The sequence below is a fragment of the Pararge aegeria genome, chromosome 3 (assembly GCF_905163445.1).
Source record: "Pararge aegeria chromosome 3, ilParAegt1.1, whole genome shotgun sequence".
Taxonomy (NCBI): Eukaryota; Metazoa; Arthropoda; class Insecta; order Lepidoptera; family Nymphalidae; genus Pararge; species Pararge aegeria.
Window position 1 is genome coordinate 16,569,802 of NC_053182.1, and position 19,709 is coordinate 16,589,510.

The 19,709-nt window shown below is 35.5% G+C and overlaps 1 protein-coding gene across 3 annotated transcripts in view; it reads left to right on the top strand.

Moving 5' to 3' along the window:
• LOC120637381 (sodium bicarbonate cotransporter 3) overlaps positions 1-19,709 on the top strand; it is a 64,522-nt gene that overhangs the window by 39,325 nt on the left and 5,488 nt on the right. Inside the window, exons 2-6 of one of the 3 annotated variants that reach the window (XM_039909202.1) lie at positions 6,201-6,301; positions 16,862-16,972; positions 18,463-18,519; positions 18,865-19,347; positions 19,446-19,565. In XM_039909202.1, coding sequence (XP_039765136.1) covers positions 6,211-6,301; positions 16,862-16,972; positions 18,463-18,519; positions 18,865-19,347; positions 19,446-19,565 — 862 coding nt within the window. In that variant the 5' untranslated portion in view covers positions 6,201-6,210. The remainder of the gene's footprint in view (positions 1-6,200; positions 6,302-16,861; positions 16,973-18,462; positions 18,520-18,864; positions 19,348-19,445; positions 19,566-19,709) is intronic. The other 2 variants (XM_039909203.1, XM_039909204.1) reach the window with 2 other exon arrangements.

Genomic DNA, 19,709 nt, shown 5'->3' on the forward strand with positions numbered 1-19,709 from the left:
CATTGTCATTTGAAAATATTTAAGAAGCAACCTGGTTAGAGCAATTGTACAATTGTTTGTGTAGATAATAATTGGAACTTAGAGTCGGGTGGGAAAGCTTGGAGAATTATAAAAGGTTTATTACAACTACGACTAGTGGCGATTAAAACACGATAAAACTACTAGGTTCTTTGTTATTCATTATGTACCACTCTAGTTGATTTAACACTTCGTTAGGTTCTTTAGAAACCACTTTGTGAGATTGAAATGCAGTGAGTGTACTTTTTAAATTACCTACACTAATATGCAAGGTTTATGAGCATCGTATTATCATCTCAGGGATTAAATTAAATTCACTACATATAAAGTAGTAATCCGCTACGGGATAAATTAATTTGGGATCAAATTAAACTTTTCTCAAGAACAAACTGTTCTTGCTATTGAAAGCTTTTCACCGCAATTTTCTAAGCCTTTATTCGTTTTTTCTATACAAGTTAGCCTTGGACCCATCGGGAAGCGAACTCAGGATTAATAAGACCAAAGCTCTACCACTGCAACAGGGAGTGGGGAGGTCGTCAAAAAATATACATATATTGATAAAAAATAAATATAAAATAAATATACTATGACAATACACACATCGCCACCTAGCCCCAAAGTAAGCGTAACTTGTGTTATGGGTACTAAGATGACTGATCAATATTTTTATGAATTATATATACATAAATACTTAGAAAATACATATAAACACCCAGACACTGAAAAACACTTAATGCTCATCATACAAACATTTTCCAGTTGTGGGAATCGAACCCACGGCCTTGGACTCAGAAAGCAGGGTCGCTGCCCACTGCTCCAGTCGGCCTTCATGATAATAATAAGTATTAAAGTCTGTAACCTAAATAGCTATACGGCTTTCATATTATCATTAATTGGGCTCAATTCGATAAAGCCACAAAAGTTATTAATCCATACCGAAGCTTAATAATAATTAATCAGTTTGCTGATACTCGCACTTCACACTCGGACGAGGCACTCCGGTGAGCCACTCACTCGGGTATCGCCGAGGCGAGAGGTAGCTCTCCACACGCTCGTGTAACACAGTTGTCGATAAACCGTCAAACATGATGCTCGTTTGTTACAGTCTGATAATATCCTATTATAATATTTAGGATTACTTAAACGATAAAAAAGCTTGGGTGTAAATTGCTCTAACTTCATAGCTTAATATTAATTTACTGTTGGTGATGGTGATAACAAAAAAAAATTACCCGGCAAGTTTGTTGTGCTGCTAAGTCCTAGACTCATAGACTCGAAGGTTTAAGTTTGCGAACGAAGTAATTACTATCCCCTTACAATTGTGTAAACATATATGTATGAACGCTTTATAAGTGCCCACATGAATAAAGAAATTTTGAATTTGAATTTGAATAAATAAGGTTAAAAGAACATAAACTCTTTATAATATATGTAGCTCTTCTAAGCAAAAAAGAGATATGTTATTCTTGACTTAATGACTGCCTGATTAACATGATTCAGTAAAATTTTCGTGATAGAAATAAATGTCATAGGTACCTACCTCTTACGAAAATTTTAAATACTTTTTTCTTATTATTTATGACTAATGTGCGCGCTCACTCCCATGATTTTTACCTAACGCCACTAAAGAAGTATAACACATCATAGATATACATATGTACATTATGTAGACATTACTAAGTATTTTATATAGTAGTCTTGTTGAACACAAAAATACGACACGAGCGTGTAGAAGGGCTTCCTGCCCTCGCCACACACCACTTTGGTATTTCCCAAAAGACCGCACTCTTGGGCGAGCGGTGACGAGGCGAGGCGAGTGTGCGCGAGTCGAAGCGCGCGGCTCGTAACCACTCTCCTTCACTCTGCGAGCGTGAGGACGTGGCATGAAATATATAAGAGCTAATTTTTCGTAGGTACGTAAATTAAAGTATATTTTTCCATAATTAGATAAAAGGTTCATTTGTAAAAAAACTCTAGAAGAAATAAAGTGATTAATAATGTATCGATGTGCGGTCTGTAGCAAAACATATGCATGCAAATCCAGGATAAACAGTGTGCAGCGTTTCTTTGTACTTATGGTTAAAGCCTGACCACGAAGACCTCTCCATACTGCGGGTAAAAAAGGATCAATTTTTTTCCATTCACTTACTCTGACAAATGTACTGCCATACAAAGGTGGCCCCAGAACAGGGGAACAACATTTTTTATTTTCATTTTCAGGTTTACCTGGCATTTGTTTAAAAATATTTCATCTTATAATGAGTATGTTAATACTTACTTAAAATATTCCGTTACCTAACTAACTTTAAACGGCAAAAGCATTTATTGCTTTCGCAGACGTTAACACACTCACATAAGCTTCACATTAGCAAACTAATAATCTAATGAAAATAGGTTCCCAAAACGTACGTCCTATTTTATGTCGATTTTTTTTCTTTGATAGCCAAATTCTTGGGGCATTCCAAACTCACCCATAAATTAAAGAAAGAAAGGTTTTAGGGGCAACTTATGGGACGGCCGACTGGCGCAGTGGGCATCGACCTTGATTACTGAGTCCAAGGCCGTGGGTTCGATTCCCACAACTGGAAAATGTTTCTGTGATGAGCACGAATGTTTTTCGGTGTCTGGGTGTTTATATGTATTTATTTATATTATACATAATATATATATATATATATATATATATATATATATATATATATTCATCAGTTATCTTAGAACCCATAACACAGGCTACGCTTGCTTTGGGACTGGATGCCGGTGTGTGTTGTCGTATTATATTTATTTATTTACTAGCCGTTTCCCGCCCGCTTCGCTGGGCGAATTGAAAAAGGAAATAAATTACATTTTATGTTTCATTTTTATTTATTTTTTTCATATTTTTATTATTCTCTTTTTTTTTATTTTTGTATGAACATAAATAGGCCCCGCGGATAGAACTGTAAGCATCGATATTGTTTAGACTTACTCAAATTCCAAATTCCATCGATTTAGCCTGTATCTTTCATCCAGGTGATTTTTCTCACTTATATTCATTGTAACTTTCAATGTGCAATCATTATAACATTTCCGTGCCTTTCTTCCAAAAATTAATAATAATTGACATGAAGAAAAAAATTTGAAATGAGCATTGAAAGTTTAAGTTAAAGTCATTGCAAGTCTCATATGTGAAGTTGAAATCTGTCTAGGTTCAAGTGCGCCGAATTTTCTGTTAACTAAAATTTTCTCCGTGACATCAATTTTTTATAGAAAATTAATTGTGCATGTTTTTTATGAATTCTATTGGAATAAGTAACTAAATTTCTTTTCCACATCTGATGTGCTTGGAAAATGCATTCATTTTAATCTTTACATTTCCGCGATCCCGCAATAAAAGAATTCGTCGGTTATGTAGTCTGCAAAAGTAAAATGAATGTAAAATTCTTAGTCCGTTGATTGGATAGCTACATGTAAAGTTAAGTTTTTGAACCCTCTGTTTTGACTGACTTTTTCTCCGCTGCCAAAAAGACGATTGTTGTAAGGAAATACACGAATATCCCTACATACACGAAGATCCCCACCAAATTTGGAGTCTGTAGAAGTTACAGGTTAGAAATAAAAATTTTAGATTTTAACACCCACCCCCGCAATTCCTGTCGGAAGTAGACTTTATTGAAATCCATTTTGAGATGTTCTTTATGTGAATAATAAAAGATTCCTACCATATTTAGAATTTTTAGAAGCTATATTTTGAAATTGAAATTTTTTGTTGTTAACACCCACCCCCGCGAACCTTATTGGAGGTGATTCATTGTAAAATCCGCTAGAAGATCATTTTTATATTACATATAGAACACTCTCACTAAATTTGGAGTCTATAGGAGCTATCGCTTGGAAATTGAAAATTTTCATTGTTAACGCCCCCGCAACCCCCTGTGGGGTGAGCTATCGTAAAATTCATTCATAGCCTATTTCTGCACCTCTTACAGAAGATTCCTACCAAATTTGAAGTCTATAGAAGCTATAGTTTAAAAACGGGAATTGTTCATTGTTAACGCCCCCGCAATCCCCTTTGGGGAATGAATTTCTTAAAATCTATTTATAGCTGACCTCTACATAGCAAAAGTAATATTCCTACCAAGTTTCACGTTTCTAAGTCTTATGGTTCCCGAGATTTCGTGGTGAGTGACTATATAGATGGGAATTCTTCGATTATCATCGAAATTTTTAACTTTTTATCGGGCTTTTTTAAAATTTTCTTACATACAAAACTTTCTCCTAACAATTCTGAAGATAAAAAAAAAGCCCAATTGGTCCAGCCGTTCTCCACTACCGTGAGTAGATTCTTAGCTGAATGTAAAAAACCATAATCCGTTTAATACACTCTGTTGAAATCCATGAAAACAAAAGAATCAAGAGAAAATGCTTATCTTTTGTTTTTATTAGCGGGATAAATGTTCATAAAAGCAATAAAAAAATGAAGGAATGTGGGAATTCAAAAAATAGATAGCCATAAACCATCTAGGAAAAATTTCGCATCGAATGGTGGTAGTTTCATGTCGATACGATCAGTGGTTTAGGCGTGATTGAGCCTCAAACGAAGACCATTTTCATTATATATATATAGATTTAACTTATTAGAAGTTGTTCGCAGACGAATTCGCGGGGACCACTAGTCTTCCACAAGAATTTAATACCAACAAAAAATGTTGGAAAATAAAACTAAAGAAAATTCGTTACATGGGTACCCTATTACGAAATACTAATATCAATTTATGTCTCGACAAGTAAACACAATCTCCAATTGCGAGTGTATTTACTCAGTCCAAAATCAGAATCAGAGTAAATTGTTAAAGTTCTAGAGTTTGGAAAGTTCTATACGTTTGAACATGCTTCCCAATCAACGCTTCTTAGACATGCAAATCGTTTATTCTTAGCGTTCACTCTATGACCTGTGTGATAGGCAACGGTTTTACTTAAAAACTTGCCTTTATTTGCCGACTGATAGTAACCAATAACGTTTACTTGATTCAAGTCAAAAATCGATAAAAGGACACGAAATAAATACATGCTTTACCCGGGGATTCACCCGCATATTTGTATAAACCTTAATGAGGTATTAACCCTATTTGACCTTAAATAATTGTTATAGTTTTCACTGCGTATTTTAAGAAAACTGTGAATTTTTTATAGTTACCTAGTTATTTTTAAAAGTAATGCTTTCAGGAAACAGTGGTGTAACAAACAGTTTTCAACTGTAATCAGCTAGTTGGAAATGTGGTAATTCAGCCATGTATGTCCCATAGGGTACCCCAAAATTTTTCTGGACCAATTGTTAGCATTATGATATTTTGCGGCTTTGTCTGGCAAAATGTTTGTCAATACGGTGCTCTGATGGATCGAATGAAAAACTAACACAGACATTTACGTATTTATGATATTCATCACCAACCCACTACAGGGCACGGGTCTCTTCCCACAATGAAAATGTTTTAGGCCGTAGTCCACCACGCTGGCCCCATTCGGATTGGTGGACTCCACACGCCTTTGAGAACATTATGTAGAACTCGATGTACAACGTTGTTTTCCTTCACCGTTGAAGCAAGTGATATTTGAATTGCCTGAAACGTACATAACTTAGAAAAGTTACAGGTGTGTCCGGGATTCGAACTCGGCCTCCCAAAAATCAAAGCAAGAAGCCGAAAAGAACTGCCGAAGTCTTAACCACTTAGCTATCACGGCTACGAAATGCTATTTATGAAATTAGTACCTGAATATTTGCACCGGGCAATATAGATAGGCTTTAAGTTTACTTCTAGCGTGTGACCAATGACAAGACAAAGCCGTTTGAGCAGATCTTGTGATTGGACGCACGCCGTAAACTTGTAGCTATTTAATGTCACTATTAATATCATAATCAATATTTATTTATTTTGTTTTTTTAATAAAAAAAAATAAAAAAAAAAGATATACGGTTATTCCACGCATTTGACCTTGTGGTAAATGCCAAAATGGACTATTCAGCGTTGCGACATTGTAAATTGTAAGCGAAGAAAATCAAAAAGCGTAGTACGGTTTATTTCCTCACCTTGTACCAACCACAAAGCATTTACCGAACGATTGCTCTGTCTCTTCAACTTTGTCTGACCTGGGTATGGGAGTCCTTACTCTGTGCTAACATTGTACGCATTTGCTTGTTGCAGGCAGTGGAGGATGGACGGGAGAGCTGATGAGGAAGAGGCCCCCACAGACCCTGCGGCGAGGAAGCATACACACCACGACTATACGGAGCAGGATTATGAAGGTCAGTCAGGATGTTTGATAGTCTTATGGTCTACACACGGGGCCATTCGCCGCAAAACATAACGCAAGCAACGGATCATTTGTGTGAATCCAAATACCTAAATCAAAGGATTTTTGAGTTTGTATTCATTTCCGTAAGTATTACCTGACCGGTACAAGCTACTTTACTCGAGTTACTTTCATGAGAAGGTCCAAACTTCATGCAATGCTATTCGCAAGATTTAATACAATTACTGCAAGCGATAATTGTACATGCCATTTGTATACGTTACTTTACATTGGCCTCCTACTTGCACCAGCTCTCTCTGATGTTACGAACCTCTGCTAACTTGTCATAGCGATGGATTGGAGCGATCGATTGCACGTTTGTGGAAGGCAGCTAAGTTTGCAGTATGATTGGGGCCCTTTACAACGGCGCGGGCGTATATATATAATGTGTATTCATTAATAGAAACAAGTCATAGGTAATGTTAAAAAAATAATCAATCATTCGGTGTTATCATAAGACACCCTATAGCAAGAGCAAGCGACGCGAAGCGGCTAAACTCATTTGCGTCTTTATTGTGCATTTACTCTAACAACAAAATAAAGGTACTATAACTTGTCATTTAAAGTTTTCATCACTGTGAAAGTGAAACCATTTTGATGGTCTGGCGATGTAAGACTACAAAAGAGTCCCCGTATATAACCTCGACAACGAGCAGTATTTTTGTGTGGGTACAGCTTACATCCCTTCCAAGAATAGTCATAATAATATGTTTTTTTAAAAGTAAGTAATACACATAAAATATTTTATGTGCATTATACACGCAAGAAACAGTAAATAATGTACCTCTAAAGCCTGTGAAGTTTATCATTGTTATTAAATCACATACATATATATACATGTAGTATATATATAATAATGTTTATAATACTCCCTACAATGGATAGTTGAAATAAAGACGAAATTGCGTTTCTGTGAAAATACAAGAAACAACGTTTAAAGCCCTTACTTCAGTACTTTAAAATCAAATAATTTCTTCTTAAATTAAACTCTTAAAATATCTTTTTTAAATGTCACTTTACTTAAAAGAGTTCTTTACATATTGTATATACATATAGTATATAAATGTTTGTGAAAGCTATTCGAGAGCTTTCCCCCTAATGAATGAAAAATCAAACGGAAAAAAACTTTTTTATAAAAGTGAGAAATTTGTGTATAGAAGTTAACGAAAGGAAATTTCGAAACTCTGCTTTTGAACTGTTATAATAGGAAGCCGATAAAATTAGCAATTAAACTTGTACGTGGCACGCTATGTCTAAAATTTTAATGGTACCATTTGTATGTTGGAAAAGAAAATGAGAGTTTTATGGATGTGCGTGACGCATAATTTAGTGACGCCTTTGAAGTTATTTCATCTCTTTCTGCTTTTGAAGTACTTAGAAATGTTTATACTCTATGTAATTCTAACCAAGGAAAAGATATCAGTCACTCTTGACCATATTACTGACTATATGGTTGTTCTCTATAGAAAAAACTGGGTAATTATTGAACTAACAAAAATTTTGGTTTTTTTTTTAGGTTACTCATTAAAATTTCGGAATATAATTAATTTTGTAAAGTTTCACTAATTTATCGAATTAAAAAATTAGTTTTTTTTTTGGGCTTTACAATATTTTATTGATAATCTTTTGTTAGTGTCAATCTTCAAGGTTAAAAAATTAGCATTCACTTCTTCGTAAAATCTTGCTTCAAAGTATATACGCGATATTTTTTATTAGGCGGTACAAAAACTATTGGCTTGTTTTATTACTACCTTTTTGAATACTTTTTCAAGAAAGTTTATTGATAGCTGATGATCAGGGTTTGCTGACTGGGCCAGCATTAAAACCTATTTTAACGTAACGTAACGTTAAGCTATTGTTCACGGCCATTCATTTCAAATCCTCGTTATAAAGAGACAGTGTCCATCACGATGAGTTGCTTGGGGGCTGTCTTTATGAATTAGCGTTAGGAAATAGGTCAGAAGGGACGGGCGTAATAAGGGCTTGACCAGTTGCCAGATGACAAATAACATTTTGTTGAAAGAAGAAAGAAAGAAAACGAATTTTTTGATGTTCAGTGTTACAAACATACATCTTATATTAATATAGCAAGCAAAAGTTAGCAATAGTTTGTCTGTAACACCAGACAGAAAGGGGGTACAGCTCAGCATTTTCATGCATTATAGAAACATGCATGACGCTGATTTTCAGCTAAGACCCGAGTGACGTTACAGCAAATTAGTAATTAACTAAAACTACAACTATACATAAACAATTATCAAATCAATCACAGAGCCTTCTGATTCTAATTGTGCAGCCGAGATGTTTTTTTTTTTTTAAGTTATGCTCTAATGTAAATTTATATAATGTTGTACCAAAACTTGGTTGTTGCTTTAACCCTAATTTAAAATGCTGGCCGAGTAAAACAATATTCGGCTACTCACGTGGCCGAACTCGAGCTGAAGCCGTAGCCGAAAAGGAATTTTATAACTTTTTTCACTCACAAAGAAGCAACGTGACTTTATTGGCAACAAAACCGAAACTACAATGCCTTTGTAAGAAGCCTTTAGGTCGTAAGTGTCAGAATCCAACTTATAGGCTACTAGCTGACCCCAGCGCCATCTGTCGGGCTGATCTGTAAATCTCTCACAGTGCGATGAGACCGAAAAGAGATCAGGCGCAGGACCGACAGTTTAACGTGCTCTCCGAGGCACGGGGTTGAATCATTCTAAACGCCGGGCTGATACTAAGAATTTCGTGATAGAAAACATTAATATTATTCCAGGCTCTCGTGATGCTGAACATATTCACCACTAGTTAGAGGTAGGCATAGGTTCGCGGTAATTTAACCTAGCAACATAGAGTATACAAACACTCCGTTACAAAGCCAAAGAATATTGTTTCAAGAATACTAAGGATATAGAAGTATTCATTAAAAAAACTATATGCTTTCAAGTTTTTTTTTTATTTTCATCCAAGATTGTTAATGAGCTTTATAGCTTTGTAATTGTTCGATAATTAATTAAACTTAACAGTATCGTTGTTCAAACGATTACGAGTATATGGGTCAGTTTTTTGTTATAACTATAAAAATGTAACTTAGACCATGTTTTAAAATATTATTATAGCGAGAAAGCTCATTTATCTTAGGTATTACCTAAGATTAAAGGCTGATGGTTTCAAGCACCGAAGACAGTGATTAAAAAAGCCTCTATTTCTGTAATCTGTAGATAAATGAGAAGGGACTGCTAGCATTAAATATAACTGTACAGGATAATTAAATTTTACAAAAAGCGTTTCTTTTATTCTTTTTTTCTATTAAATACCTCCGAAACTCCTAAATCCGTATTGAGGTCAGACGATTTAAAAGGTCTGTCATGTACCATTTTATTAGAACATCATTTTCTCCGGAATTTCATTACACAATTTAGGATCTGGTTATTATTTCATGGCCTTTGAAGGTTAACCTTTATGAAAGCCCGCCTACACCGCTGTAGCATTAAAACTTACAGCCGTAAGCGAAAATATTGAGTGTGCTTAGTCGTCTAATTGTAAAGTAGTTTACAAGTGTAAATATTTAATGTTTTTATACTTTTGTCGAAATTATTAAATTGTATAGTTATCTCATAATAATGCAATAAATACACCGATTTTTCCGAGATATTTGAACCGATTCACTAGATTTTTCCTTTATTTGATTCGAGCATTGAATTTACACAGGTATCTAAAGTTTTAAATTCTACCCCGTTAACATGCATTTTAAGATGACAGGGGTATGGCGGTGTATTGAAACGGATTGAAATAATACCCCTAAATTATTGTTGGTATGACGTAAGTATTTGCCTAATTCTATATGCCATTTTAATTTTAAACAAAATGTATTCATCCATCGCATGTATATAACAGTCTACTTCTTGACTCAATGCCTCTCCCAATGGGAGGGTTTATTCAAAAACACCACGCTGGGCAAATAGGTTGGCGATTCCAGTAGAGTATGGTAGCACAGTAGACGCTGAAGCTCTTTTTCCGTTATATTCCCTAAGTCGCCTCGTACGACACCCGCTTGAAAAGGAGGGTTGGTGACTTCTGTGTTCTGATCTGCCGTCACCACACGTCACAAAATGGTTATGTACTTGTTGTAAATCTTTAACAGCATTTCCCACATAACATATGCAAATCATATAGCGTGGCGACGCGTCGCCACGACATATGATTAATTTTTTGTATTTCGTATTTAATAATAAAAATGAATATTAATTGTGTAATAAACAGTAATTAATACAGAAGTCGGTGTAAATAAATAATTTAAATACAACGACAACGCACACATCGCCGAAGTAAGCGTAGCTTGTGGTATGGGTACTGAGATAACTAATATTTTTATAAATAATATACATAAATACTTATAATATACGTATAATCACCCAGACACTGAAAAAATTCATGTTCATCATATAAACATTTTCCAGTTGTGGGAATCGAACCCACGGCCTTGGACTCAGAAAGCAGGGTCGCTGCTGATTCTGTTATGAATCCCGTTGTGTTCCTTTTTTATTTTCGGAACAAATTTATAATGCTTTATCTTTTTATAATGCAATATCTGATTCCTGTCGTATTCGGTTCATAAAACTTAAAAAAAAAAAACCGTTTATTCGCATCTGTCAGGCGTCCCGTGACGGAAACACATTTTTTAAATGGAAAAAAATAATGGCCTATAAAATACATTACCTTTAAGAAAGTCACTAAACTGAGAGAGCGAATATTGTTTACTGTGCACTGCGTTGAAGAAGAAGTGTTTACGACGCGCATGATTAGGCTCTTAAGTTATTGGGAACTAATAAAGTATACCCTGCCTAGTGGTTAGCATGTATACCACGGATCACGAGGTACTTGGTTCGAATCCCGGGTCGGGGCAAATTTTATCTGTGAAGGAAAACAACGTGACCAAACTTGCAAGAGTTCTTTATAATGTTCTCAGAGACTTGGAAAGTCTAACGACTCGATCTTAGGTTGGTGGCACGTTGCAGGATATGCTCATGCCCTGGGAAGTGTTTGTTGCTCTGTTTATAGGCGATGCATTTCAACTTACCATCCTCCTGAGTCTCTGAATTAGTAGTAATAAAAAAAAAACTCGTAATCCGTAGTCGAATGTCCTCTCGTGAAATACCTATATTATGTCTCTGCTTCTCAGACTAGGGCGCGTTTGGCAGCGTTTCTTGAAGCTATGAGCTTCAGTTTTAAGTTTACGAACGAAAGATATTTTATTTAAATAGGTAAAGTAGTAAGGTAGGCTTTGTTTTTGAATTAAGAAATATTTTACTACCACTTTAGATACCCGACCTTACGGTTTTAGGTACATGTATCAAAGATAAATGTAAGAAGACTTCGAGATGAATGATACAAATAAAAGGTAAACAGAAAAGTCTCTATGACCTATTTCAGTTCAACTAACTATTAATTACTTTGCTAAGAAGTTTAACCCATTGCTAGTTTACTCACGATTTATCTTTTAGTTTCACAAAGAAGGTACCTACTTCGTACATATTTACCTACTTGTGTTATAATACAATCTGGCAGAGATCGCTACTTAGCGATAAGGCCGCCTTTTGTATCCTGCTTCATTCTTCATGTGTTTGTTCTTTTTTTTTGTCTTGTTTTTCTGAGTGGTGTAAAAATAAACAGTGTAAATAAATAAATTAAATAAAATACAATAAAAGTATTAATGAATGAATACACTTTTATTGTACACCACAGAAAAATACAGGAAATATTGCAAATAATAGGTGAGTTTACACATTGCATAGAATTTGGCGGCCTTATCGCTAAATATACCTACAGTGGCGTAAACCATTGGTGGCCTGGAAGAGAGGTAGATATGAATATATTATAAATATATCTTCATATATATATTTCTTGTGTGCGTGTGTATGTCACTGAACTCCTCCTAGACGGCTGGACGGACTTGAATGATTTTTTTGGTACACGTTTGGGTGGCACCCTGAATGGTTTAGATTCACAAATTAGCCCGACAGATGGCGCTGGGGTCCGCTCGTATAAATAAATAGGAATAAAAGAAACACTTGTTTATATACCTGTCTATTCAATGCGTATATGCAGCCGGCATTCTTGTCACTATTCTACGCAGTTATAAGCTTGGTTATAAGTTTTATTGTAACATTATAAATAATTGTACCTACTTGTTTCCTATAAAAAAAAGTTGCTTGTTATATTTATTCTTGTAATTATTATGTAAAGTTGGTATTTTAGTCCCGCATCAATGACATAATAAGTAAATATATACATACTTGAAACTCCGAGAAAAAGTAATCAATCTTGACGAGGATGAATCTTTCTGGAATGGATATTTTTATTTGATATCGATATACGAGTAGGTAGCTAATGATATAATATTTCTAATAATATCGCGAATTGGCAACCTAACTTATCAAACCATATTACGTTTTATATATTTAGGCAGGTTCTTATCAAAACATGATTGAAGGTTCTGAATAATATTAATATCCAATTCAATATGTCTCCAATTTGCAACCTTACCTATCTAGTTTGCGTACATACCTACACAGTACCTACAAATTAATATCTCTGGTAGGAATTTATGAACCTCAAATATCATAAGCTTGATTTATAGACTAAGTACACTCGACTCTACAACAAAGGATTACAGAATTAAATAAAAATAGGAATACCAGAAAGCTCTCCGCCTGTAGTTGTTTATTTTCTTCTACGTCATTTTTTTAAATTGATAGTTTGTGATATTTAATATTTTACATTCATAGATACTCTACTTGTAACTCCTTTATAATGTAGATATTTTTAGTCGATATATGTAGTTAATGATAATATAATATCGCGAATTTGCATCCTAAATTAACAACCGATATTACGTTTTATATATTTAGGTACCTAGGTTTTTTGACGACTCATCGTATAGTTATTTTGCATGGAAAAAACAGGTGGCCACTGCACGGCTAGCATGGGCAGGAGACAATTATCTCCTCAGGGAAAGGATAAAAATTTAACTTCTCCCAAAGGTTTATCAACTCTCAGAGTACTGGCGCACAAGTGGAAATAATATCCAAATAATATATGTGTAATAATAAACATGGAATAGAAATTCCATGTTCCCGTGCTAGCTAGGGTTTGAAAAGCTAGTCAATCCGGCAGCTGGTGGTAAGTTATGATGCAGTCTAAGATGGTAGTGGGCTAACCTGTCAGTCGTGTATTAAACCATTACCCCTAATCGGTTTCTACACAGCATCGTACCGGGACGCTTAAAAATGTAGTAGGCTACATATACATATCTCCTCGTGGCTACTATGTTCACATAGTATGTCATTTCTTGAAAGCCTATCCTACTGAGAACCATAAATCTACTACGAAGGCTGGCACTCAGTTATTGATTGATAGTCCTCGCATCATACTCACGTGTCGTATGCATCGAGACGAACAATGATTTATGTTATCTCCAGTTACGAGCTTCCAATACCGAATGATAATGTGATGATAATTTATATCTAAGTTCCTGGAATTTCTGGTATCCTGCGAGATTATGAAATTTTCCGCCGTACCTATTCCCAAGCTATAAAAGTACCTATCTAGAAATGTATACCTAAGTTATGAATGTAAATTTTAAAATTAAATCCTTGTCTACAAACTTTTATGCCTCAATCAGAAGGATTTAGGCCGTAGTCCATAAAGGTGGCCTTGTCCGGATTGGTGGATTTCACACGGCTTTGAGAACATTATGGAGAACTCTCAGGCCTGCAGGTTTCCTCACGATGTTTTCCCTCACCGTTGAATCAAGTGATACTTTAATAACTTCAAACGCACTAGACAAGATTGTTATATGCCATAGAACGTTAAAGAATTTTGATTAATAAACAAGAACGGTTGTTAGTGTCCAAGTTTCCGTTCTAAAGCTACGCCATTAAATATACAAATCCATCTGACTACCATATTTAGTAACAATTCACAGCTGGTAAGCGAATGTAGCTTCTATACTCTACACTACAAGATAAATAACTAATTAAAATCTATAGACTTTTTGTTTTGCACTACACACCCGAGCGTTATCATTGCTCTTGACCTAAAATCTGACATACATGTATGTAGAAGTCCAGATTATTATTATAGGTATATTAATTTCTTTTAAGGTTATGAAAATTAGGCTGCATTTGCTATAGTCCGCGAAAAGCAGGAGGATCTGTATGGTGTAATTTGTAATTTTTTCAATCCTTATACTCCACACCAAACAGATCTTTGGCAGTGTACCCTCTGCGCTCGTTTCGCTCCGAAACCGGAGCATCCTCAGGAGATGTTGACTTTACAATGAAGAATTGTTAAGTTTAAAAAGTCAATATACCTAGTAATAATGTACCCTATATTGCCGAAGATCTGTTTGGTGTGGCAGATTTGAACGATAGTACGAGCAAGAACATAGAATACCTACTTTAGATAGGGAATACTAGGTATTATGAAAATAAAGCTTAATTTGCTATATTCCGCGAACAGCAGGAGAATCTATATGGTGTAATTTATAAATTCTTCAATCGATTGGAAAGTTTTTTCTAAATGTTACCTTTTCATTACTTAGCTGCACCTGATAAGATTTGGCGCTGTGTTAGCTTTTTTTAAGTCTGACATAGGCTAGTTTTCATCGCGGGAAACAATTTTAGTAAGTACTTCTTGTATCCCTTTTTTTGTATCTTATTTTATTTTAATTAATATTTTTGAATGTATTTAGATTTTTTGATAAATATCAAGTGAACAGTGGTAAATTTTAAGTTTTGGAGGTGGGCGTGATCACTGTTACGCAGTTTCATACTTTTACAGTGATCATCGTTTCATTCATTAGTGGTTAAGATATGTTATTGTTCACAAAATAAAATAAATAAATAAATAAATAAATAAATAAAATAAATAAACTTATTTGCCAAAAACAGTCATTCCACGCGAAGTAAATAACGGGCGACACCTTCTTATTTCTATCTATGAATAGGAATCAAAGCTTCAGTTGCTCTGAATAAGGCTTGATTAGATGGTAAGCGGTATGTAGTCGAAGCGAAATACGACTTTATGGCGTCTCTTCCAGTCCTTCTGAATATCACTGTGGCGAATAACTGCACCTGCTCTATAGATTTATGATAACTTACTTTACAAAATTAAATACGAAAAGTAGGGTAATCAATGTCTTTTACCATGTCTTTCCATATTATTGAAAAATCTTGCTCCAACCACCAGTACAACAAAAACTGTGTTTATAATTAACATTAGATCAAATGTCAATTAGGTACAATATATACAATCAAAAATTACACACGCACACGAGTACACACAGATACAGACACACACACACGTACACACCCATAGAAACAGACACACACATACATAGACACAAACACAGGCACACACGCAGACAGACACGCAAACAGACACGCAGACAGACGCGCCGACAGACAGACAGACAGACAGACAGACAGACAGACAGACAGACAGGCAGACAGCAGAGATGCACACGCACACGCATACACACAAGCACACACACCCGCAAACGCACACGCACACCAAATATACCTACCTTGTAACACAGTTTAAACTACCGCAGGAGGCAAGGCTTTACAATAATGTTATGTACGAGTGGATATACGTTTTTTTTAAATAAAGATATTACTATATTACGGGACTTGTTTCTGATAGGAGACATAATTTTAGCGCATAGAACCACCTATGCGAGATGGTGGGCTTTAACGACAGCTTAACAACGTTCTTTTCGAGCCCTGGGTGTGGATATCTCCAAATTCATAACTTCGGTTTTATAACATAAAAATCCAATACCTTACTATTCTTAGTCCGATTCAAAACAAGGCCGTTGTGATCTTAAGTCGAAGATGCTAACCACTAGACCAACTAGGCATTTTTATCCATACCATAAGAATATTACTTAGCTTTATTTATTCTTACAATACGAGATTCGGTTAAGTGGTCCTCGTTTGATTGCAGATTGCCGTCGCGTCGGTCGTATAATAAGATAATTTGCTTTGAGCGTTCTGCGGACCTAATCTAATTATTGAACGATATGTGCTATATGAATATACAGACTACAGAGTAGTTATGTGTGCTTAGGTATTGTAGGCATGATGTTATGAATATTCACAAGGGAAACCGGCTATATAGAGAAACCGAAGACGGTCGGAATGAAACCGAAAAAGTCCTGACTGTACAAGCATCTAGCGACTTGTATTAGTAATGCCTCCATCTCCCAATCTGCCAAATTTCGTATGCCTAAGTAAAATGGTATAATGCAACGGTGAAGAATAACATCGTGGGGAAATCTGCATGCCTAAGAATCCTCCATAATGACATTAGTCATGTGAAGTCCACCAATCCGGACTGGGCCAGCGTGGTGGACTGCGGTCTGAACTCTTCTCATTGTGGGAGAAGACCTGTGTCTTTTATTAGGCCGGTAATGGGTTAATATGATGATGATGATGAAAATGTTATATTTATTTTCCAGGACACAGAGCACATACAGTATTTGTAGGCGTCCAAGTACCCGCGCGAAGACATTCCCATCGCAAACATAAGCACCACCACCGCAATGGAGAGAAAGATCCCGAGAGACCTGGTACTGGTAATCATTATTATAAGAGCCTTAGAGTGATTTGATATAATAGTACTAGCAGATGCCAGCAACTTCGTCTGGTAGGTATTGCTGAAATCCCGAAGATTAAGGAATATTCCTCCTGGATCCGCCGTTGGGTATAGATACCCAACGGCGGATCCAGGGGGGGAGGAGGGGTCATGACCCCCCCCTGAGCTTGTTGAACCCTTCACTCTTGCGGAGTTTTGCGTCATACCCCTCGACATACCACTAGCTGTTATGGCAAATCATTCAACACGGTTGTGGAATATAAATAGGCTGCCTCACTTCGTGAGTGATAATTCTTCTCTGGATGTCTTCAAGAGAAGATGGCATTATGTACGTGTATATGTAAAAGTTATTTAGGTTAAGTTTTGCAAGTGTAAAATAAAGAATAAAAAATTTTAAGTACAGTACCTAGGTACATTAATAAAATACCTACTTTTTACTTCTATCTATTGGCATCAAAATTAAATTATAAGTTCTCGACTTGACCACGACTATGTGGCCCCCTCCTGACGCCAAAGCTGGATCCGCCCTTGTCTATACCCTTTTCCATAAATCATGTTACGGACATAAGTAACTTTAAAACTGATACCCGACAACGGAGAAATTTAATTTTATAGAAATCTAAGACTATAGAAGCTACATAAAAGATATCCTATATAGATAGAAGTAGTAGGTATCCAAAAAAGTTTTAAACCCTGATTAAATGACAAAGATAAAAGGCATAGTCGGTGGCTAGATTACTAGTTATACTTCCAGTACGGCCTTTCCAAATGATCTTCAATGTTTAAATTAAAGTCCTTGATTTAGTCGTTTTAAATAAAGTAGATGAAAATTAGAAAACACTAAAGGTATATTATTATGTAACCAAAAACCTTAAAATTAGTAGTTACTTCTGCAACATTGGCTAAATTCGCAGTAGGTATTGCTCTTTGCTAGTACTATCAATCTATTTATCAAATAAGAACAATTGCGATAATACATCAATCATAAGTTTCGAGAAATGTTTGAGCCCGATCAAACGGTTTCCGAACTCTGTCATGTGAAAACGAAAATCAAGCGATGGTGTTATCGTTTGATTCTCATGTTCTATCCTAATAATAATCCAATCCGATATCTTAATATTAAATATTAAAGTTATTTGGGACCCCAAGAATACAATTTCATTTTATTTCTGATCTCAAAATAGAACTTATTTACCTCCCCTGTAATCTCACTCCAAAAGTTATTATATAAAAGTTCGTTAGCTGAGAGATGAAAGTAAATCAGATATAAGGTACTCAATAATGGAAATGATAAAAATATTATAGCAGAATTATTCTTGAACTGGTAAAAACCTTGGAAATCAAGTACCTACTCACAAAATAGGAAAAACAAAATGCCATTGGTGTTTTTAAAATCTTCGTCGCATTTTAACAGTCGTTAATATTTTGTAGAAAAAAATAAATACAATTGATTAAAATCCGTAGGCCCAGCAATAATGGCTCGAGTAAGAAGACTTAGCGTAACGGATGATGGCGAAACATGTAAGACGAAAATCGCGCCTCATTTAGAATTCTCTCTTAACCATTCATTAATAACACTTCTTCTCATCAACCATCGCAAAATCAAATCAAGCATGACTAAATCATTCGTTACCAATTTTTTATATTCTGTCCACGAACATTTGGAAGCTACATTTGAATGCATGGTCGGTCTCTCGCCTAGAACTTCAAACCTTCAAATAGCCTTTATATATTTTTTTAAATGTTATCTTTTCTTAGTACATTTTTCGTAATTTTTTTTGATACTTTTCGGTGCCCCATGCCGTAAGTATTAAATGTAAAAAAACATTTTGTCTCTTTACAATTCAAGTGGTTGTTTTATTTCAGTAACTCCACCTGCACAAAGAGTGCAATTTATACTTGGTGAAGATGTCGACGATTCCTCCTTTGAATCGCATCCACTTTTTTCTGAAATGGAAGAACTTGTTAAAGAAGGAGACGAGTTAGAATGGAAGGAAACAGCTAGATGGATCAAATTTGAGGAAGACGTTGAAGAAGGCGGTAATAGATGGTCTAAACCACATGTCGCTACGCTTTCTCTACACTCACTATTTGAATTACGAAGTCTCATTTTAAATGGATCAGTTATCCTCGATTTAGAAGCGAGTTCTTTAGAACAAGTTGCTGAATATGTTCTTGATAGCATGGTCGTTGAAGGCGCTTTAGCTTACGACAGAAGAGAGAAAGTTAAAGACGCATTATTGAGACGACATAGGCATCAACACGAAAGACGAAACCACAACAACATGTCTAGATTACCTTTAATACGGTCTTTAGCAGATATAGGGAGAAATCACTCTTCCTGTAAGAGTAAGTATATTTCTAAATGTTCCTGTCATACATTTTCTAACATACTTTTAAATGAAATTGGATTATTATCTGGGCAATACGGTACAATCTTATGTCAGATTTCCAGGAAGGTGGCTCTCGACGCTCCAGTCCGAGGAGTTGTCGGGAGTCCACTACAGCTCCAAATACGCCCTTTCTTCATGCTGTTGACACAAGAGGCTCATACCTAGCCGTCCCAGGTCTGGAAAAGCGTGTAACGATGACGTGTGCACAAAATCACTTAAATCACGCCCTCTTACTGACACATAACACGCAAGCACTATCCAGCTATTTTATTTATTCACTCTGTATAATATGTACAAATGGTGTTAAAACGTGTTGTG